General features: G+C 32.0%; 1 protein-coding gene across 1 annotated transcript; it reads right to left on the reverse strand.

Annotated features, from left to right (window-relative positions):
• Window positions 1-4: 4 nt before the first annotated feature.
• Window positions 5-3,494, reverse strand: LOC132759947 (universal stress protein Sll1388-like; the record flags this gene model as incomplete). The annotated part of the gene is given in 4 exon segments (XM_060751821.1): window positions 5-16; window positions 1,587-1,693; window positions 2,455-2,535; window positions 3,134-3,494. Coding segments are annotated over 4 exon segments (270 nt in total), but the record flags the coding sequence as incomplete, so codon positions are not given.
• Window positions 3,495-16,156: the final 12,662 nt, after the last annotated feature.

The raw sequence follows: 16,156 nt of genomic DNA on the forward strand, positions 1-16,156 counted from the left end.
TAACCTTCCCATGAAGCTGGAATAAACATACAAACAAAAATAAATAAAACGTTATTTTCAACATTTCTTACATAAAAACGTTTTGTAATTGATTTGCGTATTAGAGTGAATTATTTTTAGTTATATTGCTTAAACAGGTGATTATCTGGAATGATAAGATAAAAACCTATTCATAGGTTTACGACGGTAAAATAAATTAAACACTACTTAGTATTTTAATTAAATGTAAAGAATGGTGTCTGAAACAGGAATATATAATGCGTTTTTCTTAAAACAGTTTATCTAAATAACGAAACTACTGATATACTGAGTAAAATTGTCTCTAAGTATCAAACCGGAAAGCAAAACTGTGAAGTAGTTATTTAACATTTAGCGATAATATTTGGATCTAAGAGACAAAATAATTGTAGTATGATAAATTTCAACGTTCGCTTGATGTAATTCACGCGGTCATCATACATTATAAACTATCTGATGTGTATAGATAAAAATATTTATCCGTCAAAAACAATATGATAAAATAAGTTAAAAGCGGATAATACTTATTAAAACAACACAAATTAGATAAAAGGAGTTGAAGTGTTAGTCGAAACAGATAGGATGCTAATTTTAAAGCAGAAGCATTTTGTCGCCATACAAACAGATTGAAAAAATCGATGGAGCATGTTTTTCCCCCTGTAGCATTGCGGAGGAAGCTCTAAACAAGGCATTAGGCAATACTAACGCTTAATTAACTATAATCGTCAAAGGCAGGCGAAAAAGGTAATAAGCTTGCATCTTTCGTGGAAATCAACAATTTTTTTAACGAGCTTACTGCTTGTTAATGAGAAAACGTTGCTTGAAATATTCTATAGTATGAATGTCTGAGTAGAGCAAATGTTACTTCTTCTAACACACAGCAGCTAAACGAAGACTTGACATAAACTATTTAATCATTTACAATTTGAAAGCTCTTTTATCAAACATCGTATAATAGTAAACCTCGATATATCAAAATGGAAATCTTAAAAAAATCCCAGAACGCAAAATTGAAAATGTTGCAGGATCAGTTTCATTAAGCCTGTCCATGGGCGCCTGTTGTAAGTGCAAGTTCTATTCACGCCCTAACACCGTCTTAAGCAAACATTATCAGATACTTTCACATGTGATACGGCGGTGATCATGGGAATTTCAATATGAATCTTCCGTGAATTCTATGAAAAGCAGCTTATGGTTCCCGAGTAAAAGATTAACATGACAAAATAATAACTTTTGAAGATTGTTAAGTACATGAATCAATGATGGACATTGACTAGGAAAGGGATCTAGAATTTGCAGGTGATGATAACGAGTAAAGCCTTACGGGAAAAAGGTTGGACAAATTTCTGACTATTGACATGATTTTTTAATATATTAGATAATTATCATTAGTTAGTGTGATGCAAAGGTTAAGGTGAAATTCTAAACTATTACATCGATAAATAATGTTATTAACTTTGAAAAAGTAGCAAGTCAGCAATTCTTTATCGTATTTGACAGCGCATATGAGGGTGGGAAATGCGTTTTGAGTAAGCCTAACGGGATAAAGGGTTGACCAAATTTCTTACACCCGCGTCTTTCATTTTCTGCGTTAGTTGTCCCAGGTATCTTTCCGCGTGCGCTTTTTCTTCCTGAATCATCGTTGTGAGTAAATCGGCTGCCCCTACACCCATAGCTGTGAAAGAACAATACATTTAAAGTGTAAGTGGTTTTATTATGTAATTTTCCCTCAGTAAACACCCATGCTTACGTTTGCAGCAACCATCTTTCCTTTAAGCTGTTGGAGGTATCTCTCAGCCTCAAGTCTTTCTTCTTGTATACTTCTTGCATACGCTGCAACACTTCCGACTTCCATATCTGTCAGATATTTTATCAGATTAACTTTCTTTATAAAACGGTGATGTACAAACTTAAAACACGACATAGAGCATGCACATAGCGCCTTTCCCTCGAACCCATGCAGATAACGATAACAAGCTTGTAAAATTATTGATAAACAGCATGGAAACTATGCGTGAAAGATTAATCAACGTGATAAAACAATTTATTATCGTATCAAAAGAAATAACATTGCATAACTCTATTGATGTTTTTTAACTAAATAGATGAAATTTTGAAGAACCAATTGAAATAATCATATCACTTTCTTAAAACTATATTTTCGAAGGACAAGCGTCTATCAAATGTAGTTCTATGCAAAACCATGCAAATTATTTGGCAGTTGTAATCATACAGCGAAAACTATAGAAATTCTGGTCTGTCACGCTGCTGAAATCTTACATTGAAAGAAGACATCAAAATAAATTGGCGATATGATTATCCAAGATATAAATAACTAAAAAGAAGGAAAATGAAAACTATATTCAAAAAACAACATATTAGTATATTACAAACTAAGAGACAATGTTTATAAAAATTTAGAATAATTGTACTTACGCATTGTAGTTAGTGTATGGAATTCTACACTGTGAAACAGAATGACATAGTCCTTTGGTTTCTTGATGTTTTCTAAGTACCCTGCAACGAAAAAATAGAAAATAAATGGTTTCTGCAGCGATAAAGCAAATGTTCAAATGTTTTGCTAAGTTCGAGTACTTTTGTATCAATATTTAAGAAAATATGATAAAAATCATTATCTCTTCTTTTTTTTTAGAAAAACATCATTTTTCTCGATACAACTAATAAAGGACTAAAGAGTTTCAAAAATATATCTGACGTTCAGGGATCTTTTTTATGTTTTGCAAAAAAAAGCGGTTAACAACAGTTAAAACAATATTGAGACATGTAGAGACAAATATATATTTGTGAAGGAGTGACATGTTCCTCGTTTATAATCATTATAACGAGCTAGTTCTAGGATGTTCTAAACCTAGTATATATCATGAAGTATCTAAGATGGATAAATCCTTAAGCAGCTTACGACATATTCTGTATAAGAATCCACGTCAACACAAAATCTTAATTAATGCGTCGTAAAAAAACACGATCCCTCGTTCACATCTTAATGTAAACATCAATCAAAGATGACCTTCAAATTTGAACAACATGAAATAGAAAAACAAATCTAAAATAAATTTAAATTATCAATCACATTTAATAGGAAAAACGAACTTACAATCAAAGGCATAGTCACAGAATCTGCTTCCATCCATGCAAATCATTATTCTCGTTTCTCCGTCAGCCATTTTTGTTCAATTTTTTATATTTCGTATGAATGAAGAAACACTGTAAAATATTAAATCATGCCCTTAAATGAACGACAGGGCAAAACTCTCAGCTGATAACTCTGATAAAATAGGTCATACTGTCAACTAGATTTGAATATTTAGATTAAATTAAGCTATCTACACAAATATTCTGTTTAGAAATGCCTATATCTCTTAACACTATTTTACATAGATATATCACAAATGTTTTACTCAAAGTAGAACATGTTCAAAGTTTATCTATGCACACAGTATCGTAGTTCGTGTTTTGGTATATCTTATCTATCAATTAGTATGTTAATTTAGAAGACTGAAGTGTGTTCATCAATGATGTATGTATGTGTATATCTAAGTGTTTATGTGAGTAAAGGTCAAAATCTTTATAGAATATAAACGCTGACATATTTGAATGGTTTTATTTTATTCTAAGCGATTTTCAACGCAATATCGGCTCGTACATTCATTGTTACAACGGCCGTGTTTATATCTATCTGTTTATATTGAAGCTAATGGAAGGGAAACAAACATAACAAAATGAATTATCTATACTTGAAAGATTACAGTCTCCTTTCGATGTAATAACTGAACTATATTTAAGACACACCGAAGCTTTATCTATTTTATGAAATTGCTTTTCGTTTCTTTTTAGCTCACCTGTCACAAAGTGACAGGGTGAGCTTTTGTGATCGCTTTTCGTCCGGCGTCCGTCCGTCGTCCGTCCGTCGTCCGTCCGTCCGTAAACTTTTACTTTAAATGACATCTCCTCATAAACCACTAAGCCAATTTCATCCAAACTTCACAGGAATGTTCCTTTGGTGGTCACCTTTAAAATTGTTCAAAGAATTTAATTCCATGCAGAACTCTGGTTGCCATGGCAACCGAAAGAAAAAACTTTAAATATCTTCTTTTAAAAAATCATAAGAGCTAGAGCTTAGATATTTGGCATGAAACATCTTCTAGTGAGTGTCTACCAAGTTTGTTCAAATAAAAGCCCTGGGGTCAAAATTGGCCCCGCCCCGGGGGGTCATTGATTTTCCCTATATGCATATAGTAAAAACTTAAAAAATCTTCTTTTAAAGAACCCAAAGAGCTAGAGCTAAGATATTTAGCATGAAATATGTTCTAATGGGTGTCTACCAAGTTTGTTCAAATAAAAGCCCTAGGGTCAAAATTGGCCCCGCCCCGGGGGGTCATTGATTTTCCCTATATGCATATAGTAAAAACTTAAAAAATCTTCTTTTAAAGAACTCAAAGAGCTATGGCTAAGATATTGAGCATCAAACATGTTCTAATAGGTGTCTACCAAGTTTGTTCAAATAAAAGCCCTGGGGTCAAAATTGGCCCCGCCCCAGGGGGTCATTGATTTTCCCTATATGCATATAGTAAAAACTTAAAAAATCTTCTTTTAAAGAACCAAAAGAGTTAGAGCTAAGATATTTAACATGAAACATGTTCTAATAAGTGTCTACCAAGTTTGTTCAAATAAAAGCCCTGGGGTCAAAATTGGCCCCGCCCCGGGGGGGTCAATGATTTTCCCTATATGCATATAGTAAAAACTTAAAAAATCTTCTGTTAAAGAACCCAAAGAGCTAGAGCTAAGATATTTAGCATGAAACATGTTCTAATGGGTGCCTACCAAGTTTGTTCAAATAAAAGCCCTAGGGTCAAAATTGGTCCCGCCCCAGGGGGTCATTGATTTTACCTATTTTCCCTATATGCATATAGTAAAAACTTAAAAAATCTTCTTTTAAAGAACTCAAAGAGCTATGGCTAAGATATTGAGCATCAAACATGTTCTAATAGGTGTCTACCAAGTTTGTTCAAATAAAAGCCCTGGGGTCAAAATTGGCACCGCCCCAGGGGGTCATTGATTTTCCCTATATGCATATAGTAAAAACTTAAAAAATCTTCTTTTAAAGAACCAAAAGAGTTAGAGCTAAGATATTTAGCATCAAACATGTTCTAATAGGTGTCTACCAGGTTTGTTCGAATAAAAGCCCTGGGGTCAAAATTGGCACCGCCCCGGGGGTTATTGATTTTCCTTATATGTGTATAGCAAAAACTTTAAAAAATCTTCTTTGAAAAAACCCAAATAGCTAGAGTTAAGATATTAAGCATGAAACATCTTTTAGTGAGTGTCTACAAAGTTTGTTCAAATAAAAGACCTGGGGTAAAAATTGGCCCCGCCCCGGGGGTCATTGATTTTCTTTATATGTGTATAGCAAAAAATTAAAATCTTCTTTAAAAAACCCCAAATAGCTAGAGTTTAGATATTAAGCATGAAACATCTTCTAGTAAGTGTCTACAAAGTTTGTTCAAATAAAAGCCCTGGGGTCAAAACTGGCCCGGCCCCAGGGGTGTCATTGTTTCTAACTATGTGTGTATAGTAAAAACTTAAAAAAATCTTCTTTTAAAAAGCCCAATGAGCTAGAGCTTAGATGTTTTGCATGAAACATCTTCTTATGGGTGTCTACCGAGTTTGTGCAAATAAAAGCCCTTGGGTTAAATTGGCCCTGCAACGTTGGGGGGGGGTGGGGGGCTATATACAGGTGAGCGACCTCAGGGCCATCATGGCCCTCTTGTTTATGAATACAATGACACTGTCATTGCGAAGCGATCTACAGTGCATGATTATCTTTTTTTTTTTGAGGGAAACAGCTATATTTGGTTATTTATTTGCAAAAAAAGTTTTTAAAGCTTTGTAAGTTTATTTTCAAAACTGATGGATGATAATTTTGCGTCTATTTAGGTCCTTTAAAGATACTTCATTATCATTACTCAACATTTTATTTCTTTACTTTAATTAGTAGTGTCCTGTTTAATGTTAACTTACGATGTTACCGATTTAGAAGAATAGCACATCATGTGAAATCTCTTGCATTTTTCCACCAAGATAAAGAATAACAGCTCTCTATAATATTGATCAAATCCGTGTAATTTTGTCGTTAAGCTTCTATTTTTCTGTACGAAATCTGCTGTGGTCATAGTATTATTGTATTTTCTGATCGCAAGATCAGTAAATACATAGCTAACATCCACGGTCTAACACAAAATTTCCTAACAGACCTACCAACGCAAAGTAGTTCTCACTCAAAACTGCTTAAAAACCAGCAATTTAAAAGACAGAATTATTTTTAATGTAGGCATTTAACGAATTACAGTGCATTGAAAGTTCAGATTAGTCAATAGAAATATGAGGTTACAATCACAAATTTCGCGGATGAATATCATTTTAATCAATGAAAATGCTATTTTTAGCTATGTCGATTACTGAATACTCCAGGGCGTAGTACACAAATAAATCTGACTGCCGAGTAGTGGAATATGTACATGTCGGACTGTTTTGGCGAGAAGATTTTCGCTAAATTATTCTTATCAGTGTTAAACAGGTTTATCGTGAACAAAATACCTCGAAATTGATAAGGATTACAAACACGAACTTGAAATTCTCAATTTAGAATTACAATGTATTTGTTTTTATTCAGGCTACATATTACGTATTACTTCACCGTGGTGCAGGGGTATCGCGCTCGTATCGCGCTCGTTTAGGGTGTGAGAGGCCTAAGCTTCAAATCCTAGTCGAGGCAACTTTTTTTATGAAGTGTCTTTTTTAAGGAGGTAGCCACGATATGCAAGGATAAGTGTGGCTGTCATAAGAAATGATTTTTGATGCAACTCTAGTCATGCAAAATTCCATATGTATCAATCTCAAACTGTTATAGAAAAAAATCTTAACGCAGTCGCTGCGTAAGATGAATTATAGTATATAAAAATAAACTTATATAGGAAAATACATACAGATAGTCAGTATGATTTAGATTGCAAAGATCAGAAAATACCACAGAGCTTGCAGCCCTTTGATTTTTACAATAGGTTTATCTCTTAGATTTGGTTTGCTAAATTGCTAATAATGGTCATGCAACTACATAGTTAGGTGAGGAAGCAGGCGCTTGTTTTGGTTGAGTCTATTATGTTTTGTTTAGGGGGTTGAGTTGTCATACACAAATTTACAATTTATATGCATTTATTTTTTTCCAATGATTGTTATTATCTTAAATGTTTCTGGGATTGTTGTTTTATCAATTCATTTGTAAATAAGATTGTTATATGTCTATTAACGGAATAATTTTAATGAACACGAAATTAGTTCACACCTACATGTGTATTGGTAACGTGATGGTTTAAGCCAATGAAAAAAACGTCAATATTATTATACTTAGGCAGAGAAAAAGTGTGCAAAGAGTAAATAGATAATCTTTATGTAGCCAGCAAACTTTGAATTGCAAGTATTTTTTCATATCTTTTCGGCAGGATAAACTGTCCGAGGATTCGTATCGTAAAATGGCTGCCATTTACAGTATCAAGTGATTATCCCAAGCACCACCGCGACTTAGCGCGGGAATTTTAATTATAGCTAACCTCCGCGCGTATACCTTTTTCATATTTTATTGTAATAAATGTTTACAAACTGTGTCTTTCGGGGTTTTTTTTATCAATATATAACCAATAATGATGTTAATATGAATAAATAATCATATCTCAAATCTTTGACTATGATTTACAATGAAATTCTACCTTAAGTGTATTAAAAAGGTTTTTAATTTCCTGTAATTTTATTTTGTGATTATGCTTCAAAGCAGTCAATTGACCGTGAATTTTCTTTTCATATTTTGATTTCCTTGAAATCATTTTTCTCATCTGAAGGCATGCAACTTTAATATGGTGATACATTAATTACATTCCATGAAAATGTTTAAAGATATAAAATATCTCATGACATGTTTGTTCATTTTACATTACACCTTTAATTCAGCAAACATAAAGTCTTCACAAAAAGTAGTATGCAATCGTACCTATATTACATACGAATGTATGTAATATTTTTCTTGTTTAAAATCGTATTGAATCTATAATTCCGTATTTTATAAATGTTAAACTGAATTGGTTGTGTAAAATTATTATTCACTTTTATCTCTGAAAAAAATACACAAGAAAGGAGTAGAAAATTCAACATTTCACGTGTAAAATGAATAATTTAACATGAAAGTGACATTAAGGTCCCCTCATCGATCAACTTACGCATTGTTAAAATGGAGTAGCATTTGAATAGCTTACGGATTTTGAAATAAAACTGTTTTGCAAAACAATTTAAAAAATCAGAGCTGGAATATTTAAATGGATAACTTTATAACTTTAATTCTTATAATTTGAAAGAGAAAGCAATTCAGTCGCAATGTAAAAGATCAACAGGACTTATATTAATTGCCTTCCTGAGAAAATAGTTTACAGGGACACATTTTCATCATTCGCTTATCCTCTATATGCCAAATGGCTGAGGTGCTGTCTTATTTCTATATTTAACTCTCATGCAGACATCGTGTTTAAAAGACTGTATTTATGTAAAGGACCACCAAAGGATAATCTCGGAAGAGGATGACCCTGGCGATCATTCTTGTTTATTTGAATGTATTGATTTCAGAGGAAGACGGCCTAAGGACCATTCGTGTAGATTTAAATCAAAATATGCAAAGCTTTCGAGTACGTGTCTTATTTTCATTTTTAGCTCTGGTCCCAAACTTGTTTGGCGGCCCGAAACGGTTTTAACGAGAATAAATGAGGATAATTTCTGTATATATAGTTTCATCAAAGACTACCCAGCAATTAAGCACCATGGACCATTATGATATTGTTAGTAATGAATGTATCCTATGTTGTACTAAACCATACCTTGTTACTCAAACGGACGTTCGGCGGTAAAGGAGGGGTCACATCAGCTACCTTGAAGCACTGTAACACCGCAAAACGTCCGTACCGCAAAACGTACGTATATGGACGTTTTGCGGCGCATATCGTTCACATTTTTCTGACGTACATTTTGCGGCAAAAAGGCATGGTCCTGCCGCATAACGTCCATATTTTAAAGTTTATATAATTTCCGTTGATTTTGACCAGTTATTATCGGGTGTAATTGTGTGTTAATTTTAGCTCACCTGAGTATGCGCCTGTCTGTCTGTCCGTCCAAATTTAGCTTGTTACCACTCTGGCATCCACATACCCTAAGCAATATGTCCAGAGTTATCTGCCCTTGAATTACAATATTTGTTATATTTCAAATTGTTACCACTCCAACGCTTTCATTTCTTCTTCAATTTTGACAATTTTCAACAGAATATCTATGACCATAAAATCTCAACAAAGTTAGATTATAGGCTAAATCTAACCAAAAAAACTACAAAAAACGCACTTTATCACACACCCGTGCCGATTTTGCGACTCCGTAAATATGGTATTGCACGGCCGTGCATATATTTTGACGTGACGTCATAAGCGTTATGCAAACATAGTGTAAAGACGCGCTAAATGTTAGCGTTCTACTGTAGGCGAGTCAACGGAAAATGACTTTTATTTCACTTTAAACGGTCTTTATTTTGGGTATGTGATAAATAGAATATTAGATTCGTGTACGTTCATTACTGAATTTATTGCAAGAGGCTCGCATAATATAATTTTATTCAACTCGTGCAATAAATTCAGTATTGAACTTATACGCATTACATATCCTCTATATATTTCACCTTGTTAGTGCTTTCGTTTCATCTCCATTCTTAATTTTTTTGTATTCAGAATATGTACAACAATAAGGTCTCGATCAAGTTCATTTATGAGCTAAAACGACTGAATATGTCAAGAGTTATTTGCCTTTGAATAATGAAAATAAAGACATATTTTAAAGTCAAATTATTGAATTGTTATTAAACTGCCATTTCTTTGTTATCAATGATCAGATGTCATTAATACATTTATGAAAGGACGGGCATCTCGAATAGTTCAACTATAACATTGCCCTTAAAATGACATTGACCTCAAGGTTACTATTGAATTTTGCTTAAATTACCATAACTTTCTCATTTACAGATATTTGGATATTGATGACCATTTCAGACGTAGAATTGAGTACTGATATCAGTTACCCAGATTCTGACCAAGTACATGAAATATACTTGCTTTTAATTTGTAATATTCAATACTATCTACCCTTGTCATGTGGAGCCTTTATAGGCAGGGGGGCGATATAAAGCCACCATGACCTTTTGCTTTGTTCAATTATAAAATTACATTGTTCACTTATAAAATTACATTATGGCATTCAAACAAAACGCTAACATTACGATTTTTTAAAATATGCTTTAGTTTTTTATCAATAGAACACATTGAACTTCTTTTTTCATCATTTCCTATGCGGAAGAATGTTTGTATACACATTATCTATGAAACGTACGGGCGAAATTTTTTGTTCTTTAGGCGATAAAATAATACAGTTTTAGTAAAGGGACGGACTTCCCGACTAACCTATAGATTAAATCATTTTTCAAAGTTATATTTTATGACAATTTCAAACTTGCATTTACTAGATTTGTAGTTCAAAATATTTGAGCCGCGTCAAGCAGAAATGCGCACTATCGTCATTTTATTCAACATATTGATGATGTTCAAAAATTACAATCTCATCTTTGAGAAAATATATTTAAAGTTACAGGGTTAGTTACTGACCCGATACGGGGATACACGGTTCTGTAGGAAACCATAACGGGACTCAACCCACAGAACCGTATATAACGGTATCTAACGATTCTATCACGCCGAAAACCTTCCTCATCGTAATTTAACATAACCAGGGAGACCATACCACGTGACAATATGTTAATACAGCAAGTAACAAGAAATATCTTTTAAAAAAAGATAAACAACGTTGATGGAAAAGATTTTCATGTATAAGAAAGAAAGAAATATAGAGCGGCAAAGAGGACCCAATTTAGTAATTATATTTTACTTGCTATATCTGTTGCCAAACCATCACTGCCTTCTTAGCACGGCCTAAGGATTAAGCGACCGAGTCATGGAAACCCCATAACTTCATTGAAAGTGTCTGCTTCAAAAAACTTGACAACAAATATGAAAAGTGACAAGAACCAATAAAAGAAACGTTTATAATGAATATATTTTAATTCAGAAAATATGAACGATATTGCGACGCAAATACACATTCTCCGCCGGCAAAACGTACCAAAGTTAACGATTAAATGCACCGCAAAACTCCAACATGTGTACGATATGCGACGCAAAACGTCCAAACGCGTACGCTTTGCGGTTCGGACGTTTTGCGGTGTTACAAAGCACAACGGTGCACTAGTTAAGGGTTGAACGATAATGAATACTTATGGCATCGGAGCCTTAACAATGAAAAGTAAAATTCTTCTACGTTAAGCTGTGACATTGATCTTTGGACAGTTTTGAAATGCGACATGTCATGCCATTTAAGTGCCATGATGACAAAAAATATCCATCGCCCAAAACTTTACTATGAATGACACGATTTTATTAATTTTAAAAAACAAAGCACCGCTCTTACGCCATACAATATGGTAACCTCATATTTTTTGTGCCTAATACAGTATTGTCAAATGTTATTTAGAATTACCCAAAATTTTTACCGAAACAAAAACCTGTATTTCTCCTAAATGATCCGCAAACAGAAAGAAAATATAAAGTAGTTTAACCAGGAGACAATATGAAGCCCCAAATTATTGGCATTTTTCCGATGTAAATTTTGTCTCATTTAATGTCCGATAGTAAACAATGTTTTCATCGTTATTTCAAATATAATCTTGGTACATGGAATTATAACTAACATGTATTTTTTATTGTTAAAGTAATAACAAAACATGTGTTTTTAACCCTTACCATTTTGAATTGTTTGGAAGTAAATTAAAAACGCAAGCAAGACAAAGTCAAATAAAGATGTTGTAGATTATCCAATAACAATTCATTATCATTTAAGATTCTTAAAATATAAATGGAAAGAGCGCATCGCCAAATATCATTTACATTTAAAATTTACATGACAAAATACACCTAATGTAAATATTTGCTGGGCAAGCGTCTATAAACTATAAAATGAAGAGTTTCATATTTAACATGTACCAAAGAGAATCTAGATAAAGTTCGTTATTATTCGTTGTTTTTCAGCATCTTTTATTAATTCTATGCACCTCCTTATTTACAATGAATTATGACAGTTCTGTTAACCCAATTTTTTTGTAAATCATCTACTATGTAAATGAAAGGGAGGTAATATAAACATGACTCTAACAAATATTTGTACGATTTTATTTACCTGTATAATACAATAGTGCAAATATAAATTCAGATCAAAACATCAAACCATTTATCAATAAGATCTTAATTTGGTACAGATCATTCCTACATCACATGTTCAGTACATCAAATTAAATAAAGCCACTTAAGTCCAAGGCAGTCGTTTCTGTCCATTTTCACATGCTGAAACTAGTAATACGCTGGCACTTTTCACAATTGCTGAAGTACTAAACGTGAAATATTTAGTTTAAGTCAAACTCTGTACAGAAACTAAAATATGTATCTGTAGTCTCTGTCGTTAAAATAAAGTTTATAACAATATACATTTTTTGTTTGTTTATACGACTGTAATATGTAAATTTTAAATAAATATCCAAAAGAAATCAAATAACAAATTATTAAGGGATGCTTTAAAAAGAAAATCTAATTTAACCTTTGTAAAATTTACATTACCTTACTATTATAAGGCTTATATCAACTGTATTGATTTATCAAGATTATAACCGATTTTGTAGAACCATGTAACATATGGCGCAGTGAGGCATTAAGACAGTTTGTTTTCCAATATAAAAGGTATTGATTTTTTCTGTTTAAAAAAAAAGTATATATATGACATATATATGACATAGAAATTACTTAACATTTGAAATGCTTTCCTTATTATCAAATATCTTATGCTAAAAACAATCACCTTACTATTTGACAAACAAATTACTTTGTGTCTGTCATAATAAAGCAGAATAATTCATATAAAATAGTATAAAAAATCATTTAGTCAGCGAACTAATAAAAATATTAAGACATTTGCATATTGCATCAGCTTTTTAGCACTTAGAGAACAAAAACACTTATAAATATTTATAACACTGTACTGCAATAAACAGATGGGGTATTATAATTTCATTTCAAGTTGAACCATTTAAGATATTCAATTTCTATACAAACATAAAAATATTGTAGTTTTTATTCACAACCATGCCACGTTTAAATTTGTTGAACAAGTATGTAGCACATCTACTGTAAAATACTCTTCTATATAGAAATCTACAACTACATGAGATAGAGATATACATTAATAATATCTAAAATATCAATAAATCTGTAAAAAGGAGCACTTATTTCTAAACTTCTTCACTTTACAACATTTGAACCATGTCACGACAAAACCAACATAGTGCATTTGTGACCAGCATGGATCCAGACCAGCCTGCGCATCCGTGCAGTCTGATCAGGATCTGTGCTGTTTGCTCAGATCAGGATCCATGCTGTTCGCTATCAGTTTCTCTACTTGTAATAGGGTTGGTAAGCGAACAGCATGGATCCTGATAAGACTGTGCGGATGCCCAGGCTGGTCTGGATCCATGGTGGTCACAAACACACTATGTTGCTTTTGTCGTGATGCGGCTCATTTAGATCTTGAACCATTTCCTCTCAGAATAAACCCAACAATTTCAATTATTCATTATAAATCTTCAAGATTATAAAATATAATAAGACGTACATGTTTCATTTCTAGATAACATAAAATTCAAACCTGACCACAAAGTAGTTTCTTCTCTCAGACCACTGCCTTAATTACAAAATGTGTATGTGTTCAAAATGATGAAAAAAATGTAAGTATCCTTATTTAAACTTAAAAACTAAATATTAAAACATTATATTAAAAACCCACTAGATTTTCACATCAATTATATCTAACATAATAAACAGCAGATCTTTTAATTTATTATGCTACACAATATATAGTTTGGATTCCTGCTGATTTGACTAGAGTATTATCTTAATATGTAAAATAATCACATATATTGTTAAATTTGATTTAAATTAGAACAAATTAATTTGCTTGTATACTATAATTTTCCTTTCAAGTTTGTACAAGAGATTAATGTTGTTACCAAGATTAATGTATCACTGTTTTTTACCAGTGATAAATATTAATATTACCAAGACTAATGTATCACAGGGATAAATATTAATATTACCAAGACAAATGTATCACTGTGTTTTTACCAGAGATTAATATCAATATTACCAAGATTAATGTAAGATTAATGTATCACTATGTTTGTAACGGCAATAAATATCAATATTACCAAGACTAATGTATGACTGTGTTTTTATCAATAATTAATGTTACCAAAACTAATATATCACTGTGTTTTTACAGGAGATTAATATTAATATTACCAAGATTAATGTTTGTTTGTACCAGCACATACAGGAACATACATTCAGCAGATTGTCTCAATGTCTCAATCTTAATACATTTTGGTTTTGTTTTTTTTCTATGTAAAGTGTACACTTTAGCAGCACATTTATATGTATATAAACAGACATAAAATGTAAAGTGTAAGTATTTAATACATGTTAAAATATATACTGGAGAGTTAATATATGGGACAACATGTTAGTTAGTAAGTACTTAATACATGCAACCACTCTTGCTGTATACAAAGTTACACAATTATGTATAATCATGCCCCTGAATAAGATATCTTAATTATGTACTGACAATAATGGTGATGAAATCAAAGTTACATGTACAATGATAAAGTGATTATTCATAGTTTAACATTAGATTTTAGTTCAACAAATTTGAGGTATACTTTATATATTTATTAAATTATACATAATATTTTGAATTATATACTTATATACCATTCATTTCTTACGTATTGTTTAGATTAAAATATTGGCCACATAAATTTGGTGATGTTTTTGCCAATAAAAACCACTAACTTGTGCTGGTAATTTGAATTATTGTACATATAGCATTGATAATGCAACCTCTTTTTTTACTGGCCCACCTAATAATACACTGTGTATAAAACATAAGAAAATAAGCATGTGAAGGTCTCACACAACCTAAGTCAAAATACCCTGAACTGAATACTTAACAGGAAAAAATCACCCTTACATCTTGAATGCTTTTGTCGTAAATGGAAATTTGAAGGAAAAAATGCAAAAAAACAATGGGTAAAATTGGGTAAAAAATATTAAACTAGTCTCTAAAAAATTGTTTTCCTTTCCTGTGCTGCACCAAATCCTGATTTATACCACTGATCACTTTAATATACAATACAATGTATTAAGGTGACTGGGCTTAAGGAATGTTAAAATATAAAGCACAAGAGTCGATAACATAAGTAAGAGGCATTGAAATGTCCAATATAGTACAGTATGTGCTGGCAGTGATGGTAAAAATATTCACCTTTAAGAATGGCAGGAAAAGTTGAAAGTGGAAATATAGAGGTAAGAAAATTTTTTTATCAATGCTGAATTAATGGTTTTATATAAGCTTTAAAGCAGGGACATCAAACAATAATGCAACAATGATATCAAACATCTGTCTATATGCTTCCAGACAGCATTATTCAATCTAGCATTTAACAATCATGTTAGCTTAATTAGACCCTTCAAGTATTCCAGTAGCTGAATGAAGGAAAAAGCTATGCAATTTAAGCTCTTTGACTTTCATATTAAGTACTCAGAAGTGAAATGTGAATGCACTGAGGTACATACACTCAAGGGTTTATACACTCAAAGGTCTATACCCTAAAATGTGTATGCTCTCAAAAATGCATGCACTCAAAAAATAGTAGCTATGCACTCAAAGTTGTATGCACTCAAAGGTCTGTGCACTCAAAAAAGTTTGATAGTAATTCAAAGATCAACCAAAACTTTAAATATCTATGTAGTTATTTTTGTGAATAAAAATCATGGAAAAATACAAGAGACCTAAATATATAAAAGAAAACTAAACTAAATATTGATCC

Source organism: Ruditapes philippinarum, unplaced genomic scaffold (assembly GCF_026571515.1).
Source record: "Ruditapes philippinarum isolate M1 unplaced genomic scaffold, ASM2657151v2 ctg11429_1_1_1_1, whole genome shotgun sequence".
NCBI lineage: Eukaryota > Metazoa > Mollusca > Bivalvia > Venerida > Veneridae > Ruditapes > Ruditapes philippinarum.